This window comes from Dipodomys merriami, unplaced genomic scaffold (genome assembly GCF_024711535.1).
Source record: "Dipodomys merriami isolate MVZ:Mamm:240054 unplaced genomic scaffold, mDipMer1.0.p SCAF_867, whole genome shotgun sequence".
Lineage (NCBI taxonomy): Eukaryota > Metazoa > Chordata > Mammalia > Rodentia > Heteromyidae > Dipodomys > Dipodomys merriami.
Genome location: NW_027206476.1, coordinates 55,960 through 75,468, shown reverse-complemented (window position 1 = coordinate 75,468; position 19,509 = coordinate 55,960). Strand labels below are relative to the sequence as shown.

The 19,509-nt window shown below is 42.8% G+C and overlaps 1 protein-coding gene across 1 annotated transcript; it reads left to right on the top strand.

The window, feature by feature from the left end:
* Window positions 1-10,050: 10,050 nt before the first annotated feature.
* On the top strand, window positions 10,051-10,922 carry LOC138820356 (undifferentiated embryonic cell transcription factor 1-like). The gene is made up of 2 exons (XM_070011995.1): window positions 10,051-10,525; window positions 10,678-10,922. The coding sequence occupies exons 1-2, from the start codon at window positions 10,051-10,053 to the stop codon at window positions 10,920-10,922; spliced, it is 720 nt and encodes a 239-aa protein (XP_069868096.1).
* Window positions 10,923-19,509: the final 8,587 nt, after the last annotated feature.

Below are 19,509 nucleotides of genomic sequence, written 5' to 3'. Positions count from 1 at the left end.
TGCCTGCCATGAGACGTACATCAGACTGTGACAGGTGAAAATGCCAGAGAGAGTGTTCAAAGGTATAAAAACAATCCATGAGAAAGCTAAAAGGTATACATGATACTAGTTGCCTGGAGCCATTAAAATACCGGGGAGAAAAAGAATCACGAGGCATGAAATCAGAAGGCAACTTTAAGATACCTTGGAGTTAAGCTGTATGAATACGTGTGTGTGTGTGTGTGTGTGTGTGTGTGTATGTGTTGTATACTATGTGTAATGCATGCATTATATGTAATACATACAAAATATATCATTGTAGAAATGTAATTCATTTAACTTCATATGAGATTAGGACATACTCTGAAACAGGAAACAATGGTAATCTCTACACTTTGGTCATCACCATCTAAATTTGAATCTACATGAGTAAAAATCATTTAGAGGGGCTGGCAAGGTGGCTCAGAGGTACAGTACTTGCCTTGCATGCATGAGGCCCTGGGTTCAATTCCTCAGTACCACGTAAGCAGAAAAAGCCGGAAGTGGCACTGTGGTTCAAGTGGTAGAGTGCTAGCCCTACGCTGAAGACTTGAGGGACAGCACCCAAGCCCAGAGTTCAGGCCCCAGAACCGACCAAAAAAGAAAATAAAAGATCATCTAGAATGTGTTAGGATGGAAGACAAAGAGTTTATATTGTTTATACTGTTAGTATTATTAGTAGAAGGAATGTAGATACTCTACTCTCTGCAAACATAAATAAATAACAGGTAGATGAAAGTAAAATTGCATTATTTAATGGTTTCCTAAGTTTTCTGGGTATTTTATGATGAATTGGAAAAGAGAAATATGCCAGTAAATTAAAAAAAATAAGCCAAAGGGATTCATATTTTTAAGGAACCAAAATGCATATGCTTTGTGTCTCTCATTCCTACCATCAGGCTGCCTTTTCCCTCCTTTACCCTTCTCAGCAATCAAGGCTTACCAGCACCTTGCTCCTGCCAACCTCAACTTAGAGAGTACCTTGCACCCAGCCAGCACATAGCCACTGCAGATGCCTACAAAATGTGCTCCCAATGCCTGGGAAATACTTCCCCCTGTGGGGTGGGTCTGGCCAGGTATACTTCTGGGTCTGGGTTCTTCTTTGTTCTGAAGTGGCTGGGCTCTGGTTCATTGAGTTTGGGCACCAACCGGGTGGTTTAAAGTTTGGCTGACCATAGTCACTGGAGTGATGTCAGCTGGGAAAAGGAGACTGGGATTGTACATCTGCATTTGTGTTTTTGAAGATCTGACCCTCCAACAGGTACTGAGTGCTAAGTACCCTCCCAACTATCCCGAGGTCAGGGATTACCCAAGCCACTGACTTGGCAAGGCCCAAATGGGCAGAACAGGGCTGTCCAGGCCAGTAGCAAAGTGTTTGCAAGGACGTTTAGTTATATGAATTGGGCAGGAGAAGGTGAGGGAGGACTAACTAGCAAATGCAAAGGCCTTAACAAATTTTAGTAATCCAAGAAAAGAAAAAGAAAAAAATGCTGCAAAAAAACGGGTCAAGGGGATTGTAATGTGGCTTAGTGGTAGAGTGCTTGCCTGGCATGCATGAAGCCCTGGGTTTGATCCCTCAGTACCACATACACAGAAAAAGCCAGAAGTGATGCTGTGGCTCAGATGGTAGAGCACTAACCTTGAGCAAAAGAAGCACAGGGACAGTGCCCAGACACTGAGTTTAAGCCCTAGGACTGGCACAAAAAAATGAGGGGGAGGAGGTTTGCAAAAAGATAAATAAGAGGAGGCCTGGGACTTGAACACCATGGCTCGTCCAGCTTATGAGATGGGATAAAGTTGTTGTTCTCTCTCTCTCTCTCTCTCTCTCTCTCTCTCTCTCTCTCTCTCTCTCTCTCTCTCTCTCTCTCTCTCTCTCTCTCTCTGTGGTTAATTGGAGATGAATCTCAGATTTTCTAGCCCAAGCTCATCTCGAACTATGATCCCAAAACATTAGACTCCTGAGTAGCTAGGATTACAGGCATTAGCCACCTATGCCCAGCTCAGGATAGTTTTAACTCTTAATATGGAACTTAATGGGAAAAGGCAGTAGGTTTCTAAGCAGACGAGTAAGATGCTTTGATTTGTGGTTTTTAAGATGAGCCCCCCTTCCCTCATTAAAAAAGATGCATCTCATTATTTATCCTTCAGTAGTGTAAATGTGTGAAGTCTGGAGTTGTGGAGCTAGAAAGGTATAAGTTTATAAATATAAGGAAAATGGAACTTTTCGGAGGTAAAGAGATTGGATTTTTTTTTTTTTGGCAGTCTTGGGGCTTGAACTCTGGGCCTGGGCATTGTCCCTGAGCAAATCAGCTCAAGGCTAGCACTCTACCATTTGAGCTACAGCGCCACTTGCGGTTTTCTGGTGGTTTATTGGAGATAAGAGTTTCACTTTCACAGGTTTTCCTGCCAGGGCTGGCTTTGAACCCTGATTCTTGGATCTCAGCTTCTTGAGTAGCTAGGATTACAGGCGTGAGCCACCGGCACCTGGAGAGAATTGGATTATGTAAAAATCCAAACATGTGGCTGGGTATCAAACACAGTGGTTAGATGTCTTGCCTAGCATGTGCTAGGAGAGAAAGAGAGCAGAGAGAAAGAAGAAAAAAAGAACAAGGAAAAGAGAGACAGGAGAGAAAAAAAGAGAATCTATGTTTTCTACTGCTTCAGTGGTTTCAGTAGAGCCATCATTCTAAATAAACCTTCCCCAGAAATTTTGTTTACTTTTTTGTTTTTGTTTCTGTCCGGTAATGAAATTGAACCCAGGCTGGTTATTTAGAGATAAGTCTTCGATTTGTCTGCCTGGATTGGCTTCAAATCTGGATCCTCAGACTCAATTTCCTTAGGTAGTTATAATCGTAGGCTTGAGCCACTCTAGCTCTGGCCTCTTAACCTTCTGTTTTATCTAGTAGCTGCTAATTTCCTCTTACCTCATTTCTGGGGCTTGAACCCAGGGCCTGGGCATTGCTCTTGAGCTTTTTTGTTCTAGCCTAGGGCCTAGCCACTTGAACCACAGCTCCACTTCCAGATTCTTTTTGGTGTTTCACTGAAGATGAGTGTCACAGGTGAAAAGCTATTTAAAGAGAACTGTAAAACCAATGTAGTTAAACAATTGTGTCAGAACAGGAGCTCAAAGGATCATACTTTGAAGAAAAGGTGCTGGATTCATGGACAGAGACTACGACTTTCACCTTCCTTAGATTTAACATAGTAGCAGATACACAGAGACACTAAATAAATGCTGCTTGATACCAGTTCCATTTTGTGTTGCTTATATTAAACCTAACTCACTTTGTGAATGTCAGTTTGGAAGGAAACTATCTTGCAGAAAAGCTTATAGGCAAATCTCTAACATCAGGCTAGGTTCTCAAACAGAACTTGAGGATGAAGCACAGGCACTTCACAAGCTGGGCCATTTAGAGATGAGGCAGAAGATCTTGCTGGAATACCAACCTGGCCCATGTCCATCTCAAACCATCTGTTTCCTAAGCTGAACCTGCACAGAGATACCCTTTGAAGAAAATCTCTTTGCAATTGAACTATAGACTCAGATTATTTGCCAATTACCATGTAAGAAACAGTGGCCTCATCCTGAAAAATACTGACAAGGATCACCTTAAGTAGATGGCCAAAGATACACCCAGGCAATGAGACATCAGAAATTGATATGACATAACTGAGCTTTCTCATTCAGTTATAAAATTAGGCATAAACAAACAAATAAACCAAGATATGCCTAGCTGGGTTCCAGTGGCTCACCCATGGAATTCTAGCCAATAAAGAGGCTCAGATCTGATGATGTTGGTCCAAAGCCAGCCCAGAGAGAAAAGTCTGTGACATTCATATCTCCAGTGAACACCAGAAAACTAGAAGTGGGTGCTGTGGCTCCAAGTGGTAGAGTGATAGCCTAGAACTAGCTCAAGGAGAGCACCCAGGCCCTGAGTTCAAGCCCCAGGACCAGCCAAAAAAAAAAAAAAAAAAAAAACACCCACCCAAGTCACACTGGGAGGCTTCCCACAGGATCAGTAGCTGCCCTTTTCAAAAGTGTCAAGCTCATACTAAAGAAAAGACAGTGGAAATGTCACAGACTGGAGGAGGCAGAGGAGGTCTGACAGATCAAGGGAAAGCAGGATCCTGGATGGATCCTGAGTGGGAGAGCCAGTTCTGAGGCTTGAACTCAAGAACTGGGCACTGGCTCTTAGCTGTTTCGCTCAAGGCTGGCACTCTACCACTTGAGCCACCGCTTTACTTCAGGCTTTTTGATGGTTTGTTGGAGAGAAGAGGCTCACAGACTTTCCTGCCCAAGCTAGCTTTGAAACTTAATCCTAAAATCTCAGCCTGCTGATGAGTTAGGATTACAAGCATGATCCAACAGCGCCAGCTATATTTTCTGTTTTATCGTGCAATAAAAATAAAAAGATTGTTTTCAAAATACATACTTGGGAGGGAACAAGCTCTGCTTGTACTGTTGACTCTAGCCGTTTTTGTCTTATGCTACAGCTGCAGGGCAGGCCACATGGGCAGGATGTAGTTCAGGCACAGGCTCAGCCTGCCTAGAACAAGGAGGTACAAATGAGGTGTACGTAGTTCTGACAATAGCTAGTGGTCTTGTTTGGCCTTCTAGTGTAGAGAGCAGAAGGAAATAAAATGAGGAAATAATAGTTGAGGGAACAGTATGTAATCTCATTATGCAATGACAAGATATTTGTTCTTAACCTGTCAAGCAAAAGAGAAAAGGTACATGTTTCTCATCAAGGATTGATACCACCTCAGTGGTCACTTCTCAGTCCTCTTTACAAACAAATCCTAATTTTGTCTCATCATCCATTCTGTTGGTTTCTGTGTTTACATGGGATGTCTGGTGCTGCAACAGCCAACTTGGGATGATGAACTTTAGCATGTGGAGAATATACCCAGTATGGTCAATTCAAAAGATGGTAGGAATATAAATATAAGAAGACAGGCTGGGTGCCAGTGGCTCAGGCCTGTAATCCTAGCTACTCAGGAGGCTGAGATCTGAGGATCATAGTTCAAAGCCAGCCCAGGAAGGAAAACCTGTGAAACTCTTATCTCCAATAAACCACCAGAAAATCAGAAGTGGCCCTGTGGCTAAAGTGGTAGAGTGCTAGCCTTGAGCCGAGTTGCTCAGGGAAAAAGCCCAGGCCCAGAGTTCAGTCCCCATGGCTGACAAAACAAAAGACAAAAAAAAGAAGACAGTACTGAGCCACTGAATTAATGAATTCTACCGTCTTCCTTGTGCTATGGTTATTATTTTTTTTCTTTTTTTTTCCAGGGCTGAGGACCGAACCCAGGGCCTTGCACACGCGCCAGGCGGGCACCCTTCCCCTGGGCTAAACCCCCAGCCCCACCGTGGTTATTATTATGTGAAATAATAAATCTTCCTGTCACTGAAATGAGTTGGGCCTTCTATAATTACACCTAAAAGCAACCAAAATTATGCTTGAGTCCTAAGGGAAAATAAAAGGCATCTAGAAGTAATACAAGAAGAAAAATATAGGTGAAAAATAAAAATAAAGGCTAAAATGCATTAGGTGCGTAGGGCTCTGAAAAATCTCCCAAGCCTGAAGAAACTCACCTGGAGTTTCAGAAGCCAGCTCCAATTTACATTTACCCATCTAAGTCTAGTTGCTATCAAGTTCTTATAGGCAGTGATCCCTGAGAAGAGGAAGAAAAATGAAAGGGAAATAAAATTGAACAACTGCCAGTGGAGAAACCAGCTGTACATGATCAATTTCTTTCCATGGAATCTCTATTTGTCTGAAGAGAATTTCTTCATCAGAACCCTGGCCCCAAGTCCGAGACAGGTATATGAGGAGGAGACAGGACAGGGCAGCCTAAGATGGACAGTGACTCATCTGGAATGGAAGAAAGAGCTAGCATGTGGCAGAGATTGAGCCCAAAGCTAAGCCTGACTCTGGATCCAGAACCTTCCCAATGCACTGTCATGCCAGAAATGAAAGCCAAGCTTCAAAGCCACCAAGAGCTGCTTCTAAGCCATTCTGAAAAGTGCCCACATTCACCCAGGTGTCTCACCAGAGACCCCAGGTATAGTCCAGCAGAGCACTCGAAAGCAGAAACCCAAGAAGCAAAGCAGGTGGCCTGCATCCAAATTCAAGAAATGTAACTCACTCAATTGTCACTGTGGCCAGGCCTGAGATTTCCAGTCAGTCCCCTACACTCTAGCCTGAGGACAGTACCTATTAGGATGAGACCATATAAGACATGGATGAAGGCCCTGTCTGACTGCCACTGCCATTAAGAACAGCATTATAGATGGGCCCATGGCGCATGCTTGTAATCCTAATCAGGATGCTGAGATCTGAGGACCATGCTTTGAAGCCAGCCTAGGCAGAAAAGTCAATGAGGCTCCTTTTCTCCAATAAAGCAACAAAAAAGCCAGAAGTGGAGCTGTGACTCAAGTAGCAGAGTGCTAACCTTAAACAAAAAGCTGAGGGACAATTCTAGGATGGTGGTGTGGGGAAAGACTAATACCCCAAGCCCCTTTAAGACAGGTACTCTCACTTATGCCCATTTCCTTCAGAGCATTGCATAGCCCTCACCTTACTGACTTGCCTCTCCCTGTTTCAACACAGGATATTCACTTGGCCAGTCTATCTTGCAGCATCCCGAACAAAGCAGCTTTTTCTCTGGGGTTTAACCAAGGAGCCAATACTGTCTGTGATTGGTTGGTTAACTGTGCACAGTCCAGAATCAAGGATACCTGGGGCCCACCTGGCTTGGCCATCTACTGTTGTAGCTTACAGCGTATTGTTCAACACTTCTGTTTTCTTATAATAGTTCTTGCTCATGGGTCCTAATGGTTACAATAAAATAACTAATAGGGTTACTTGTGTACACACACACACACACACACACACACAAACACACACACACACACACACACACACACCACTGCAACAGTACTACAAGGGAAACAAGGCAACTCAACAGGGAGCTTCAGGACTCAAACATATACCACATCCTAAGTATTTCCTGTTTCTTCTTAAGTAATTATTAATATTATTCCTATTTTGGTGCCAATACTGGAGAGTGAACTCAGAGCTGGGACACTGAGCCCCACTCAACTGGGGACTGAACTATCCCTAAGTTTTTTTTTTGTTTTTTGTTTTGGGTCCAGTCATGGGGTCTGAACTCTGGGCCTGAGCAATGTCCCTTAGCTCTTCAGATCAAGGCTAGCACTCTACCACTTGAGCCACAGCACCACTTCCGGCTTTTTTCTTTTTTTACTTATGTGATGCTGAGGAATGGAACCAGGGCCTCATGCATGCAAGACAAGCGCACTACCACTGAGCCACCTTCCTAGCCCCTCCTTAAGCTTTTTCTGCTCGAGGCTAGTGCTATACCATTTGAGCTATACCTCCAGTTCTGGCTTTTTGCAGGTTAACTGGAGATAAAGAACCTCACAGACTTTTCTTTTCAGGCTGGCTTCAAACCAGGACCCTCAGATCTCAGACTCCTGAATTGCTAGGATTACAGTTGTGAGCCACCCACACCTGGCTGAAATCTTTTTTTTTAACTTGAATGTTTTTTATAACTATTAGATATGGAGATTAGTAATCTCTGCTGCTCCCTTTTGTTCTTAGCTGTATTTTCTTTTTCTTAGCTCCTTCCTTAAATGATTCTTTATTTTTTATTTATTTATTTATTTTTATTTATTTATTTTTTGGTCAGGGGTCCTGAACTCTGGGCTTGGGCGCTATGCCTCAGCTCTTCAGCTCAAGGCAAGTGCTCTACTGCTTGAGTCACAGTGCCACTTCTGGTTTTCTAGTGGTTTATTGGAGATGTGAGTATCATGGACTTTCCTGCCCGGGCTGGCTTTGATCCACGATCCTCAGATCTCAGCCTCCTAAGTAGCTAGGATTACAGGTTTGAGCCACGGGCACCCAGCCTTAAACAATTCTTGTAGGAACTTCATTCATTAAGAATAGGGCCAAACTATGCAAGGCAGGATTGAACTGGAACAACTAGTTATGAGGAAAGAACTAGGCCTATTTACCCCCTAGCTGTTCCTTCTACTGTAATTACTAGTTTTGAAAAAGCAAAACACCTGGCCCCAAAACTAGGAACTGCCCGTTGCTTTAGGTCAAGAAATTGTTACAGGAGTACTTACGGTTTTAATTGTTTCGGGAATGTTTGTGACTTAGGAGCTTGCAAAATAAAATAACTGCGAAGTTCTTCTGTACACCACCTTGCTTGAATCTGCTCTAAAAGAATGCATTTTTTTAACCTTTATAAACCCTGAGCTATTTGAGTTTGGGACTGCTCATTCCCTAGATGAGTTAACCCTGGCTGATCAATTGAATAAACTATCTTTTAAGATACTGGTCAGCATCTGTGACTTTGTCCAGGGGGTGAGTCCACTTCATCTGGATGCCCCAGTGAGATCCTATTCTCGCCTGAACAGGACGACTCCTGTCATGACCTGACTCCTGTGTCAGGGGACTGGCCACATGGCCGCACTTAGTGGAAGGCCTTGAGAGACATTCCTCAGTCCCAGGTGCCCTTGCTCTGTGAAACCCATGAAATGAACTCTGGAGTTTGTTCTACCAGTAAATTTCTGCCTGTCATCATCATGTAAAAACATAAATGAGTTGTTTTAAACTCCCAAGAAAAGTCATCAAGTTTTGGTGTTAGCAAAAACTTGAAAATTAACTAAAGTTCTTCTTCAAAATAATGCAATAATCCTTTACATTTTTGAGAAGTCAGATAATTTGATTACAATGTGAACAGCTTAATGCATTAAAACACCAGATCTTTGGTTTTCTGTAATATCCAAGTTACTATTCACTGGCAGAAATTTCTTCTGTTGTCTGGCCTCAGTCCCTCCTGCTCTTAGAAATTTACTTTCTCCCCTGAACCCCCTTTTCCCTGGGAAAAGACTAGCCATGGGTACAAAACTGTGAAATCAGAAAACAAAACACAATTATTGATAAAGGGAAAAAACCTCCTGGTAAAGAAAAACCCCAGACAAAGGCTGACCAATAGTCAACTTTTGTCCTTTCCCCATCCTTGATAAAAAAGCAAAAGAACATCGCTCCCTTACTCAATTTTACCAAACTGGCAGCTTTTCAAAAGGCTATTGACAACCGAGGCTTATCACCAGGTGCATTAAAGAGCAGTTAGGAGCTTATAATAAAAATAATTTCTAAAGTAGTGTCAATAGCTTTGATAGTATTGATCATGCTGACCAAGTCAAGATTATGTTTTGCCTATGCTTCTGTGAGTCAAGGCTATGTTTCTGCCAAGTTTTGCTTCTATAACCTTGCTTGCTTGCCTTGGTAACAAGGCCTTCAGCCCGCCAATTGAAGACCACAGCTGAGTGGTCCCACTATGACTGACCTATTACAAATGATTACATATGATATTACCATAAAGAACAAATTAATTTAAAGGTCATATAACTGTAACCAATGAAAAATATGCCAAACCTGCCTTGCATGGCTTGTATATATAACTCTATCTAACCTACCCCTATTAAAACACATCCTACCCTGAGCTCAAGGCTGTTCCTACTTTCCCAGTGGTAGGAAGTGGTCCCATGTGGTGGTAATAAAGTTCCTAGCTCGGCAGAGCACAAAGAACAAATTAATTTAAAGGTTCTAATTGTAACCAATGAAAAATAGGCCAAACCTGCCTTGCATGGCTTGTATATATAAAACTCTATCTAACCTACCCCTATAAAAACACATCCTACCCTGAGCTCAAGGCTGTTCCTACTTTCCCAGTGGTAGGAAGTGGTCCCATGTGGTGGTAATAAAGTTCCTAGCTCGGCAGAGCACAAAGAACAAATTAATTTAAAGGTTCTAATTGTAACCAATGAAAAATAGGCCAAACCTGCCTTGCATGGCTTGTATATATAACTCTATCTAACCTACCCCTATAAAAACACATCCTACCCTGAGCTCAAGGCTGTTCCTACTTTCCCAGTGGAAGGAAGTGGTCCCATGTGGTAGTAATAAAGTTCCTAGCTCGGCAGAGAGTGTGCGGGCAGCCGAGATGCCAAAGCCGCCCAGGGTCTCCCAGCCCCCAGGCCCTCGCAACCCCCCCGGCCCCCGCAGGCCCCCGGGCACCGCCCCGACCCCGGAGCCCATGCGGCCCGCTGGGATGCTGCTCCGGCCCCGGCGGCCGCCACCGCTGGTGCTGCCGTCGCCGACCGATCCCATGGGCGAGATGCTGCCGCCAGCTGAGGACGCACCGGGGACCCCACCGCGGGCAGTGGCACTAGCCCTGAGGCAGGTGCTGCGCACTCCCGCAAAATGTCCTCGCTGCTACAAGTTCCTCAAGAACAAGGTGCCCAAGGCCACTGGCCAAGCGCCCGGGCCCTTGGACGCACAGATCCGCGAGCTCATGGGGCTGCTGGGCGACGATGGGCCGGACGAGCGCGCCCGTCGCCGCCCCGCGGGGCCGGGGTGCCCACAGCATGGCCGCCGCCCCGCCCCCTCCGCGCCCGCACCAGCCCTAGAGGAGCCAGGTAGGCAGGCGGCCGCGGGAGAGGGAAAGGGTCGGCAGGGCAGGGGGGGGGGGGAGGGTGATTGGGGCTGGAGGCTGGAAGGGGCGGCCGGGGCCGGAGGGTCAGAGGCCGGAGGGTGGGCGGCAGCACTGACCCTGCGCTCCCTCCCGCAGCTGCAGCATCGCCCTGGGCCCCTGCCAACCTCTTGCCTTCGGCCACCACACCATCGCTGAATGCTGCCCTGCTGCAGACGCTGACGCACCTGGGCAACATCGTGGGCATGCTGGGCCTGCTGCGAGACCAGCTGCTGACCCAGAACCAGCACGTGGAGCAGCTGCGCGGCTCCTTCGACCAGACCTTGTCCCTGGCCCTGGGCTTCATCCTGGGCAGCGTGGCCACCCTGGGCAAGCCGAGCTAGCCACCCCGCCACCCCCCCCCCCCCAGCATTCAAGAAAGCCTTTTTGATAAAAAAAATAATAATAATAAAGTTCCTAGCACTTTTATCTGGGTTTCGTGAAGTCTCTTTTGGATCCAGGATATAATAGATGTAGGCCCAAGTGAGATCCAGGACCCTGGGCCTTGAGTTCAGGGACTTTGGACTGGTGTCAGAAGAGCCACTCCCTAGGGGACAGCTGTGGAGAGAAGTTCCTAGCAGGAACTTAGAACTCAAAAGCCTCTAGAGGTAAGTTGAAAAGCCTGGCCAGGTATAGTGGAAGGGGCAGAAGGGGAGGTGGGATGCAGCAGAACTCCCAGCCATGGAGGAGTTTGGGATGTGCCTCTCCCCAGTGGAGGCAGATTAGGGTTCTTAACCTGGAGTCTGGCCTCACTTGGGTTCTTATTTGTTCTGTCTGTCTGTTGGAGGTGCCTTCTGCTGCTGTTTGCTTATGCCTGTCTGACCATTTGGTTTGTGTGGCCACCTATCTGTGTCTGTTTTAGTTGACATTTCTGTCTAAATGTCTGAGAACCACAAGCATGGAGAAAGGGATGAGATGGAGAATCTCCTGTTAAACCTATGTCTACAACCCTAACCCCAGATGTTGGAGAAACCTTGGGATGAGGTGGAGAATCTCCTGTCAAACTTAGTTCTCCACTCTGGTGCTGATAAAATTCCAAGGGGAAAGCTTATTTGGCCCAAGCAGGAAAAGTAAGAAACAACTTCTCTTTAAGCTAATTCTGAGATCACTGATATCTTGCTTTTTGTAGAAATGCACCAAACTTCTTTATCCATCACTTTTGGAAATGCTTTTAGAACCCTTTTCTTATTTTCAGGAAAAAGCCAGGGCATATGAGTACTGTTACCCAAGGTCATCTCTGCACCCTCTGCCAGGTAGATTGGCCCTCCCTTAATGTAAAATGGCTGCAGGAGAGCTCCTCTAAACTAACACCTCTCTTCTAGGTTCAGAGAGTTATTTTGGGGCTCTCAGTCACCGAAGTCAGGTACCCTAAACGCCAGAGCTCACCATTCTCTGAAAAAAAAAAACCCAGACAATTATTCAAGTTATTAGAATCTGTTATTTTTGTTCATTTGGACATCTCTGGGGGAATAAAAGTTCCAGCTCTGTCTGGGCCTGGTCATAGACCTGCTCTGTTTTGTCTGTGTTGCAGCAGTCAGGACGTGGGCATGGAAGGTTGCAAGACCTTACAAGCTTCAGGCTGCATTTTCCTGCAGAGGCAGCCGGAGGTGAGGGCATAGACAGTTTGAGCCTCGTTTGGACATTTGGCTTGTCCGAACAGTTAAAAAAATTGTAAAATGCTCTTGTCTAAAAAGAAAATTGGATAAAAGATAGGCTAGTTCAGTTTCAGGTGACTCCCACCTAGCCTTCCTCCAGCTGAAGGTATTCACAAGGCCAATTGGTAAAATGCATTGCTAGACAAGCAAGTCCTGGGTAAATGAAGCTCAGCAAAGTCACTTTGTTTTACAAATCTTAAATCTTTAGATCAAGATTCTGGACTGATTTTCATTTTTGTGCACTTTAAGTTTTGTATGAGTATGTTGGAACATGTTCAAGATGAAAATCAGCATGCTGTAAAAAAAAGAGTTTAAACTCTTAGGTCATCAGATTTGTATGCCAAATATCTTAAAGGATTATTGTATTGTTTTAAACAGGAAGTTTAGTTAAACTTTCTAAGAATTCTTTAATTTACAAATCAAAATCTGTATTTTAAAATTCGGTATTTTAAAATGCAAAGGTTGTTTACACTGTAATCAAGTTATCTGACTCAACAAAAAGGCATTGGCTGTTTGGGATTTAGTTCCCTCTGCTAAAACTTGGGGATACTATTAGAAATTTAAATATAAAGGTTTATTTAACACTGTCAAAGATTTTACCTGTTCTGTCTAAAACTTTACCTGTTCTGTCTGAAACTATTTCATTCAAGAATCAAGAAAAAAAAAGGGAAAAACTTAGACTCTAATAGAAGACCTGTCTTTTGAGGTGAGGGATGTAGAGGCAGACGTGCAGCTCAGCCAGTCATGCAGGGTGGGACAGGCCCTGGGGGGAGTCCACGCATGGTAGAAGTGGGCAAGCTGGCACAAAGGTAGTTCAACTAACCCTGAAGAGTTGGGTGCATGCACATTCCTTAGGAGGGGCTGTACGACCAATCTTTGTCCTGTCCCTTTCTTTTGCAGACAGACACAGGAAACATAATGGTAAAAATGAGTGATGTCATGATCTGATTGGTATTCCTAAAACTGCCACTTGGATGTATTAACTTTGAAAAAGCCTTAAAAATATGGTTAGAAAATTTATTAGTATATGATTTGCTTTCATTGATACTCTGCAATTGGATATGTTTTTTTAAAAGGCATATAGGTGGGCTGGGAAGGTGGGTCAGTGGTAGAGCACTTGCCTTGCATGCATGAGGCCCGGGCTCAGTTCTTTAGCACCACATAAGCAGAAAAGAAACAACCAGAAGAGGCACTGTGGCTCAAGTGGTACAGCTCTAGCCTTGAGCTGAAGACCTGAGGGACACCGCCTAGGCCCAGAGTTCAGGCCCACAACCAGACACCCCCCACCAAAAAAATAAAAAAGCATATAGGTGTTAAGTCTAGCTTCTTGGTACAGTACTGGTGATTAATTCTTGCATTAACAAAAAATGGTCATTTGAGTTCAAAAGTTTTTAATGTATATCTGTTTTAAAATGAGTAGCCAAGAGGAAATAGTGGTACATATCCTCAAGATTTCAAAGGAGTTTTCAAAATACAAATGAAAACTAAAGTATAAAATGTTAAATCAGAGATTTATAAAAGGCTTAAATTAGGATTGGTAAGACTTTAGCCCACTTATTTCTTGGGCAGTTGTTTCTTCAAGGTTTGTTGTTGGGTGATTTAACTTTTGAGTTCCAGGTATATTTTAGATATGAGACCCTTGTCCGTTGTATGGCTAGTGAAGATCTTCTCCCAATCCGTGGGCTTTCTGTTGATCTTGCTAGCTATGTACTTTGCCATGCAGAAGCTCTGCAATTTCATGCAATCCCATTTGTCCAACCTTTCTTCGATTTGTTGTATTTCTAGGTCTCTGTTAGGAAAATTTTGGAGACCTGGGTTTCTCTTATTCCATCCTGTAATGTTTTCAGAGTGTCTGCTTTGACTCTGTGGTCTTTGATCCATTTGGAGCTGATTCTGATGCAGGATGATATATAAAGATCTAGCTTTAGTTTTCTATAAGTAGTTAACCAATTTTGCCAGCACCATTTACTGAAGAGGCTGTCTTTCATTCTATTTTTTTAGCCCTCTTATCGAAGATTACAAAGTTATAGGTATGTGGGTTCATTTCTTGGTTTTCAATTCTATTCCATGGGTCCTGAGATCTGTTCTTGAGCCAGTACCAAGCTGTTTTGATTTCTACAGCTTTGTAGTAGAGTTTGAAATTTGGTATTGATATTCCACTAGCAGTGTTCTTTGTGTTAAGGATCACTTTTGCTATTCATGGTCTTTTATTTTTCCATATGAATTTTTGGATTGCCTCTTTTATTTTCCTGAAGAATGAGGTTGGAATATTGATAGGTATCGCATTGAATTTTTAGATAGCCTTGGGAAGTATTGCGATTTTCATGATGTTGATCATTCCAATCTAGGAGCATGGGAGGTTTTTCCATTTTCTAATTTCTGTTTTGATTCCTTTTTCAAGTTTTTAAAGTGGGTTCCTCATAGACTCCACATAGACCTCCCCTGTGACCCAGCAATCCCACTTTTGGGCATTTAGTGGAATTATCACAAGCAAAGCCGTACTAAAGCTACCAGCACAACTATGTTTATTGCAGCATTATTTACCATAGCAAATATATGGAACCAACCCAGATGATCCTCAGTAGATGAATGGATCAAGAAAATGTGGTATATATGCATAATGGAATTCTATGCCGCTATCAGAAAGAATAACATTGTCCCATTTGTTAGGAAATGGAAAGACTTGGAAAAAAAATATATTAAATGAAGTAAGCCAGGCCTAAAGAAACATAGGTCCCATGGTTTCCCTTATTTTCAATAACTAGTACATGTCTGAGACAATCAGAAACAGTCAGATACGTTGATGTTAGGTTAAATGAACCCCAAGATAAGGACTCGAATAGTTTTTCTTTCTTGCTATTGTTTATAACATATTTATAAGATGATTTCTTTGTTGCTTTGTATGTCCCTCCCCCATGGCGGGGGCGGAGGGGTTGGAGGATGGGGAGGGTGGGAAGATATTGTAAGGGGAAAGAAAGGAGGAGGCAACAAATGTACTCATCACCTTGCCCATGTAATTGAAACCTCTACATATGGTATTTTCACAATAACAACAACAAAAAAAAATCCTTTGAACTTAAAAAGAAATTAGGATTGGATGGGCTGGGAATGTGGCTGGGCTGCGAAAGTGGCTTAGTGGTAGAGTGCTTGCCTAGCATGCATCAAATCCTGAGTTCAATTCCTCACTACCAGGTATTCAGAAAAAGCAGGAAGCGGTGCTAGCCTTGACCAAAAGAAGCTCAAGGACAATGCCTATGCCATGAGTTAAATCCCAAGGACTGGCAAAAAATGGAGATGAATTCCTGGTTATAAAGTTTGAAAGTTAAATTGTTAATATTTTTCTCAAAGTGCAAAAAGGAAAAATTAGGATTACCAAAATAATTGCTTAATTGCTATTTCAGTTTGCTCTTATAGTTTTTTTTTTTTTTTTTTTTTTGTAACAGTTCCAGCAGGCCCACACAAAGGAGTAAGGATTCTTACAAGTTTGTCAGATATAACTTTCGGCCCTTAATAAGTTCGAGGTAGACCATGCTTTAAAAAACGATTTCTAAAGACCATCTTTGTTTCTTTTAATTGGAGTAAACATGGCCTTTTGTTTAGACTTGTTGATCTGAGAACTGTGGTTCAAATCCAGCCTGGGCAGAGAAAGGTCCCTGTGAGATTATCTCTAATTGGTCAACAGAAGAGTTGTTTGGGGGCTCAAATTGGCAGAGTGCTAGCCTTGAACTCAGGGCCTGAGCGCTATCGCTCATCTCTCCAGCTGAAGTCCAGTGATTAAGGAAAATGCCAAGGTGTGTGTATCCCAGCATGGAGAAAGACACTCCTGGGACCCTGGCAATGATGAAACATCCAGAGGCAGTTACAAGCCACTGCTCAGATGGCAGAGATGGTATCAGATCCTGTTTGGCCTTTCAAAAATTGAAGGACTGGGAAGGTGGCTCAGTGGTAGAGCGTTTGCCTTGCATGCATGAGGCCCTGGGTTCGATTCCTCAGCACCACATAAGAAAAAAGAAAAAAGAGGGAAGTGGCACTGTGGCTCAAATGGTAGAGCACCAGCCTTGAGCTGAAGAGCTGAGGGACAGCACCCAGGCCCAGATTTCAGGCCCCACGACTGGACCCCCCCCCCCCAAAGAAATTGATCAGAGCCAGGAAGTCATGAGAAAGTAAATTGTAATCATGCCTTTCTAAATGTTTGTCTGCTTCATAATTGGGCAAGAATGTGCCAGTCATCTAAGTGGGTTATAAAATGTGTGGGATAGTTTAAATTCCCAAATTAGGGCTTTGAGCAGATACAGGGCATAACTGTTGGAGACTTCTTAAATTACAGGAGGGGTTCATTTTACCTAACATCATCTTATCTGATCTTTTCAGCTTGTCTCAGACATATACTAGTTATTGCAAATAAGGGAAACCATGGTCAAGAGCTACAGTAACTCCATTTTAAGATCAAACCTCCTGAGCTGTGCTGCCCTCAGAGTAACCCCCAAAGAGAAAGTTCTCAGACAAACCCCAGGTTGCCACCAACCCTGCCCATCCTTAAGGAAAAGAACAGTTCCCTAAGTATTCCATCAGAAAAAGGCAAGTGTGGTCAGGGTGGACTTAAACCCCCTGAACTTGTGGACTTGCTTTTGTGGAAACCCCCTAAACTTGTTTGTTCAGATACTATAAAAGCTGTTCTAATTTTGTGCTCGGGGCCTCTTAGCATCACCGGTTACCAAGTGTGCAGAGGACCAAGCTCGAGCTTTCAATAAACGACTCTTTGCTGTTTGCAAAGAGCCTGGTGGTCTGTGAGGGACACCCAAAATCGGGTACTTCAATGGGATCTATGTTTCTTTGGCCCAGCTTACTTCACTAGATAAGGACACAAGTGGTTTTTTCTTTCTTGCTATTGTTTCTAACATATTTATAAGGTGATAGTTTTGTTGCATTGTATGTCTCTTCCCCCACAGTATAAGCCCTGTTTTCACTGTATTTGATGTTGGTATATTTTGGGGAGGGGAAAGGAAAAAAAACAAATTGTTTAACTAGGGATACAGGTGGACCTATTGCAACAATGAGATGTGCAAAATCCTATGTTGAAAAGCAAACTTTACAACTTTGGCACCGGGGGTGAGGGTATAGTGGTGGAGATGGGAGTGAAGGGATGGTAGGGGAAAACCAAAGGAGGAGGCAACAATGCTTGATAAGAAATGTACTCATTACCTTGCTCGTGTAATTGTAGCCCCTCTGTATTGCATTTTCACAATAAAAATTATTTATATATATGTGTGTATATATATATATATATATATATATATATATATATATATATATATATATATAAATTAAAAAATTGCAGAAGGTAACAGCCCAGGGAAAAATTCAGATCTCTTACAGAAAAAACTTCAATGACTTAATGTACATAAGAAAAAAAGTGGGGAATGAGATAAGGAGGTCAGATCTGACTGGTGCCATATTGGCCACATGGTGGATGATAGGGTCTCGTATCTTGTCTTCATGCCGGGGGAAGGAAAATGCCTCCATCATCATCTGACTCCCAGGTGATGGATATTCCAAGATCCCTGGAGGCAGGGGTGAGCACTTGGCTGATAGAAATTACCAGTCCCAGGCACTGGACTGGCAGATTTAGTAACCTGTGGACCTGTCCCCTGCTGAGACCCTATTTAGGCCCAGCCCAGCCACCATTATGTCATGCCACATGTGTCACTGTGGTCATGTCTTGTCTTCTGACTCATCTCCAGTCATCATGGCATCACAATTCAACTCTCCATTGGAGTTGAATTGGTTTGTTGGCATTTTTGTTCTTTCTTTCCTCTCTAGACTGTTTCCTAACCGTGTTTTGTGTGTTTGGGGGCTTCAGGCCTTTGTAAAAATGGGTGGCCAGCAGCCTGCTAACTGTGTAATAAAGACTCCAATATTCCATCTACCTAAATGTGGCTTCTAGGATGCTTTACATCCGGCGTAGTTACCTATTTTCTAACAAAGATAAAGTGAAATATTTTGAGTGTCCACAATTATTTTGGGAAATTTTCCTAGAATTAGTAGACTAAGTGCTGGTGTTTTAGTCATAAAATAGAATGAGGTAATTTGATATGGTAGGAATGGGGCGTAGACTAACACTTACCATGTATGCAATGTTATACTAGTAATTCCAACTCTGAAGACTTCAATATCATCATCTGATAATTAAAAATAAAAGTAGTTCTAATTTATTTAATTATTTTGAGGATTAAATTAGATAACCTTGGAAAAACAATCAACATTTGCTACTTTCTACCTGTTATTTTATCATGTGATGAATTCTAACATTTTTCATGTAATATTTATATTGTGTCTATTTAGGATATACAATGTGATGTATTGATATTCATTGCTTTGTTCACTTTCCTGTCATTATGAGGAAAAAACCTGCAAAGAAAATTTCTGAAGAGGAAACTATTATATTTTCTCATGGTTTAAGAGAATGCAGTTTAAGATCAGATGTCTCCATTGTTTTTAATTGTATTTAATTAAATAGTGGTACGAAGGAATTTCCATTCAACAAATCAGTTTATAAGTACAAGAGATGTTTACATTACATTCCCACATCCTTCCAAAGCTCACCCCATTTTCATTTTTTCTAGATTCATACTATCCGCATTGAATATTATGCCTTCACCCTCTTCCTCTATAACTCTCTTTATTCCTTCCCTTTGACTTCCCTTCACAACTTCCAAGTGATAGTTTCCTGGTATTCATTTTGTTAGATTAAAAGTTCAATTTTATAAGAAATTACACTTCTTAAATACTCCTCTGAAAAGAGAATGCTTTGGTTAATTCTGTTGTGAAAAGTTGTGTAATACTTTTGCCTAAAGGTCTAGCTTCCAAATAAGCGACAGAACATGGTTCCTTTGTGTGTCTGGTTCTGGTTTACTTTACTTAACATATTTTTAGATCTATCCATTTCTTTGCAAATGATGTAACAGTCTTCATATTGGATGGGTGCCATCCAATTGTGGATATGTGCCACACTTCTCTAACCATGCCTCTGCCAAAGGATATCTTGTCTGTTTCCATAACTTTGCTAAGGGGAATAATGCAACAGTGAACATGATTGTGAAAGTGATTGTACTGTAAATTTTAGTGAAAATAATGTAGAGAGGGGTTACAATTACATGGACAAGATAGTGAGTACTTTTCTTATCAAGCATTGTTGCCTTCTCCTTTGTTTATCCTTCCCATCACTTCCCAGCCACCCCCTGCCCCGCAACCCCAACTGATTCTCCCCAACCACCCA

Bases quoted from the DNA above. Each gene is read 5' to 3' on its own strand.
- LOC138820356 (XM_070011995.1), top strand. From the start codon at position 10,051: ATGCCAAAGCCGCCCAGGGTCTCCCAGCCCCCAGGCCCTCGCAACCCC. The intron at 10,526-10,677 runs GTAGGCAGGCGG...TCCCTCCCGCAG, and splicing joins ACCAGCCCTAGAGGAGCCAG to CTGCAGCATCGCCCTGGGCC.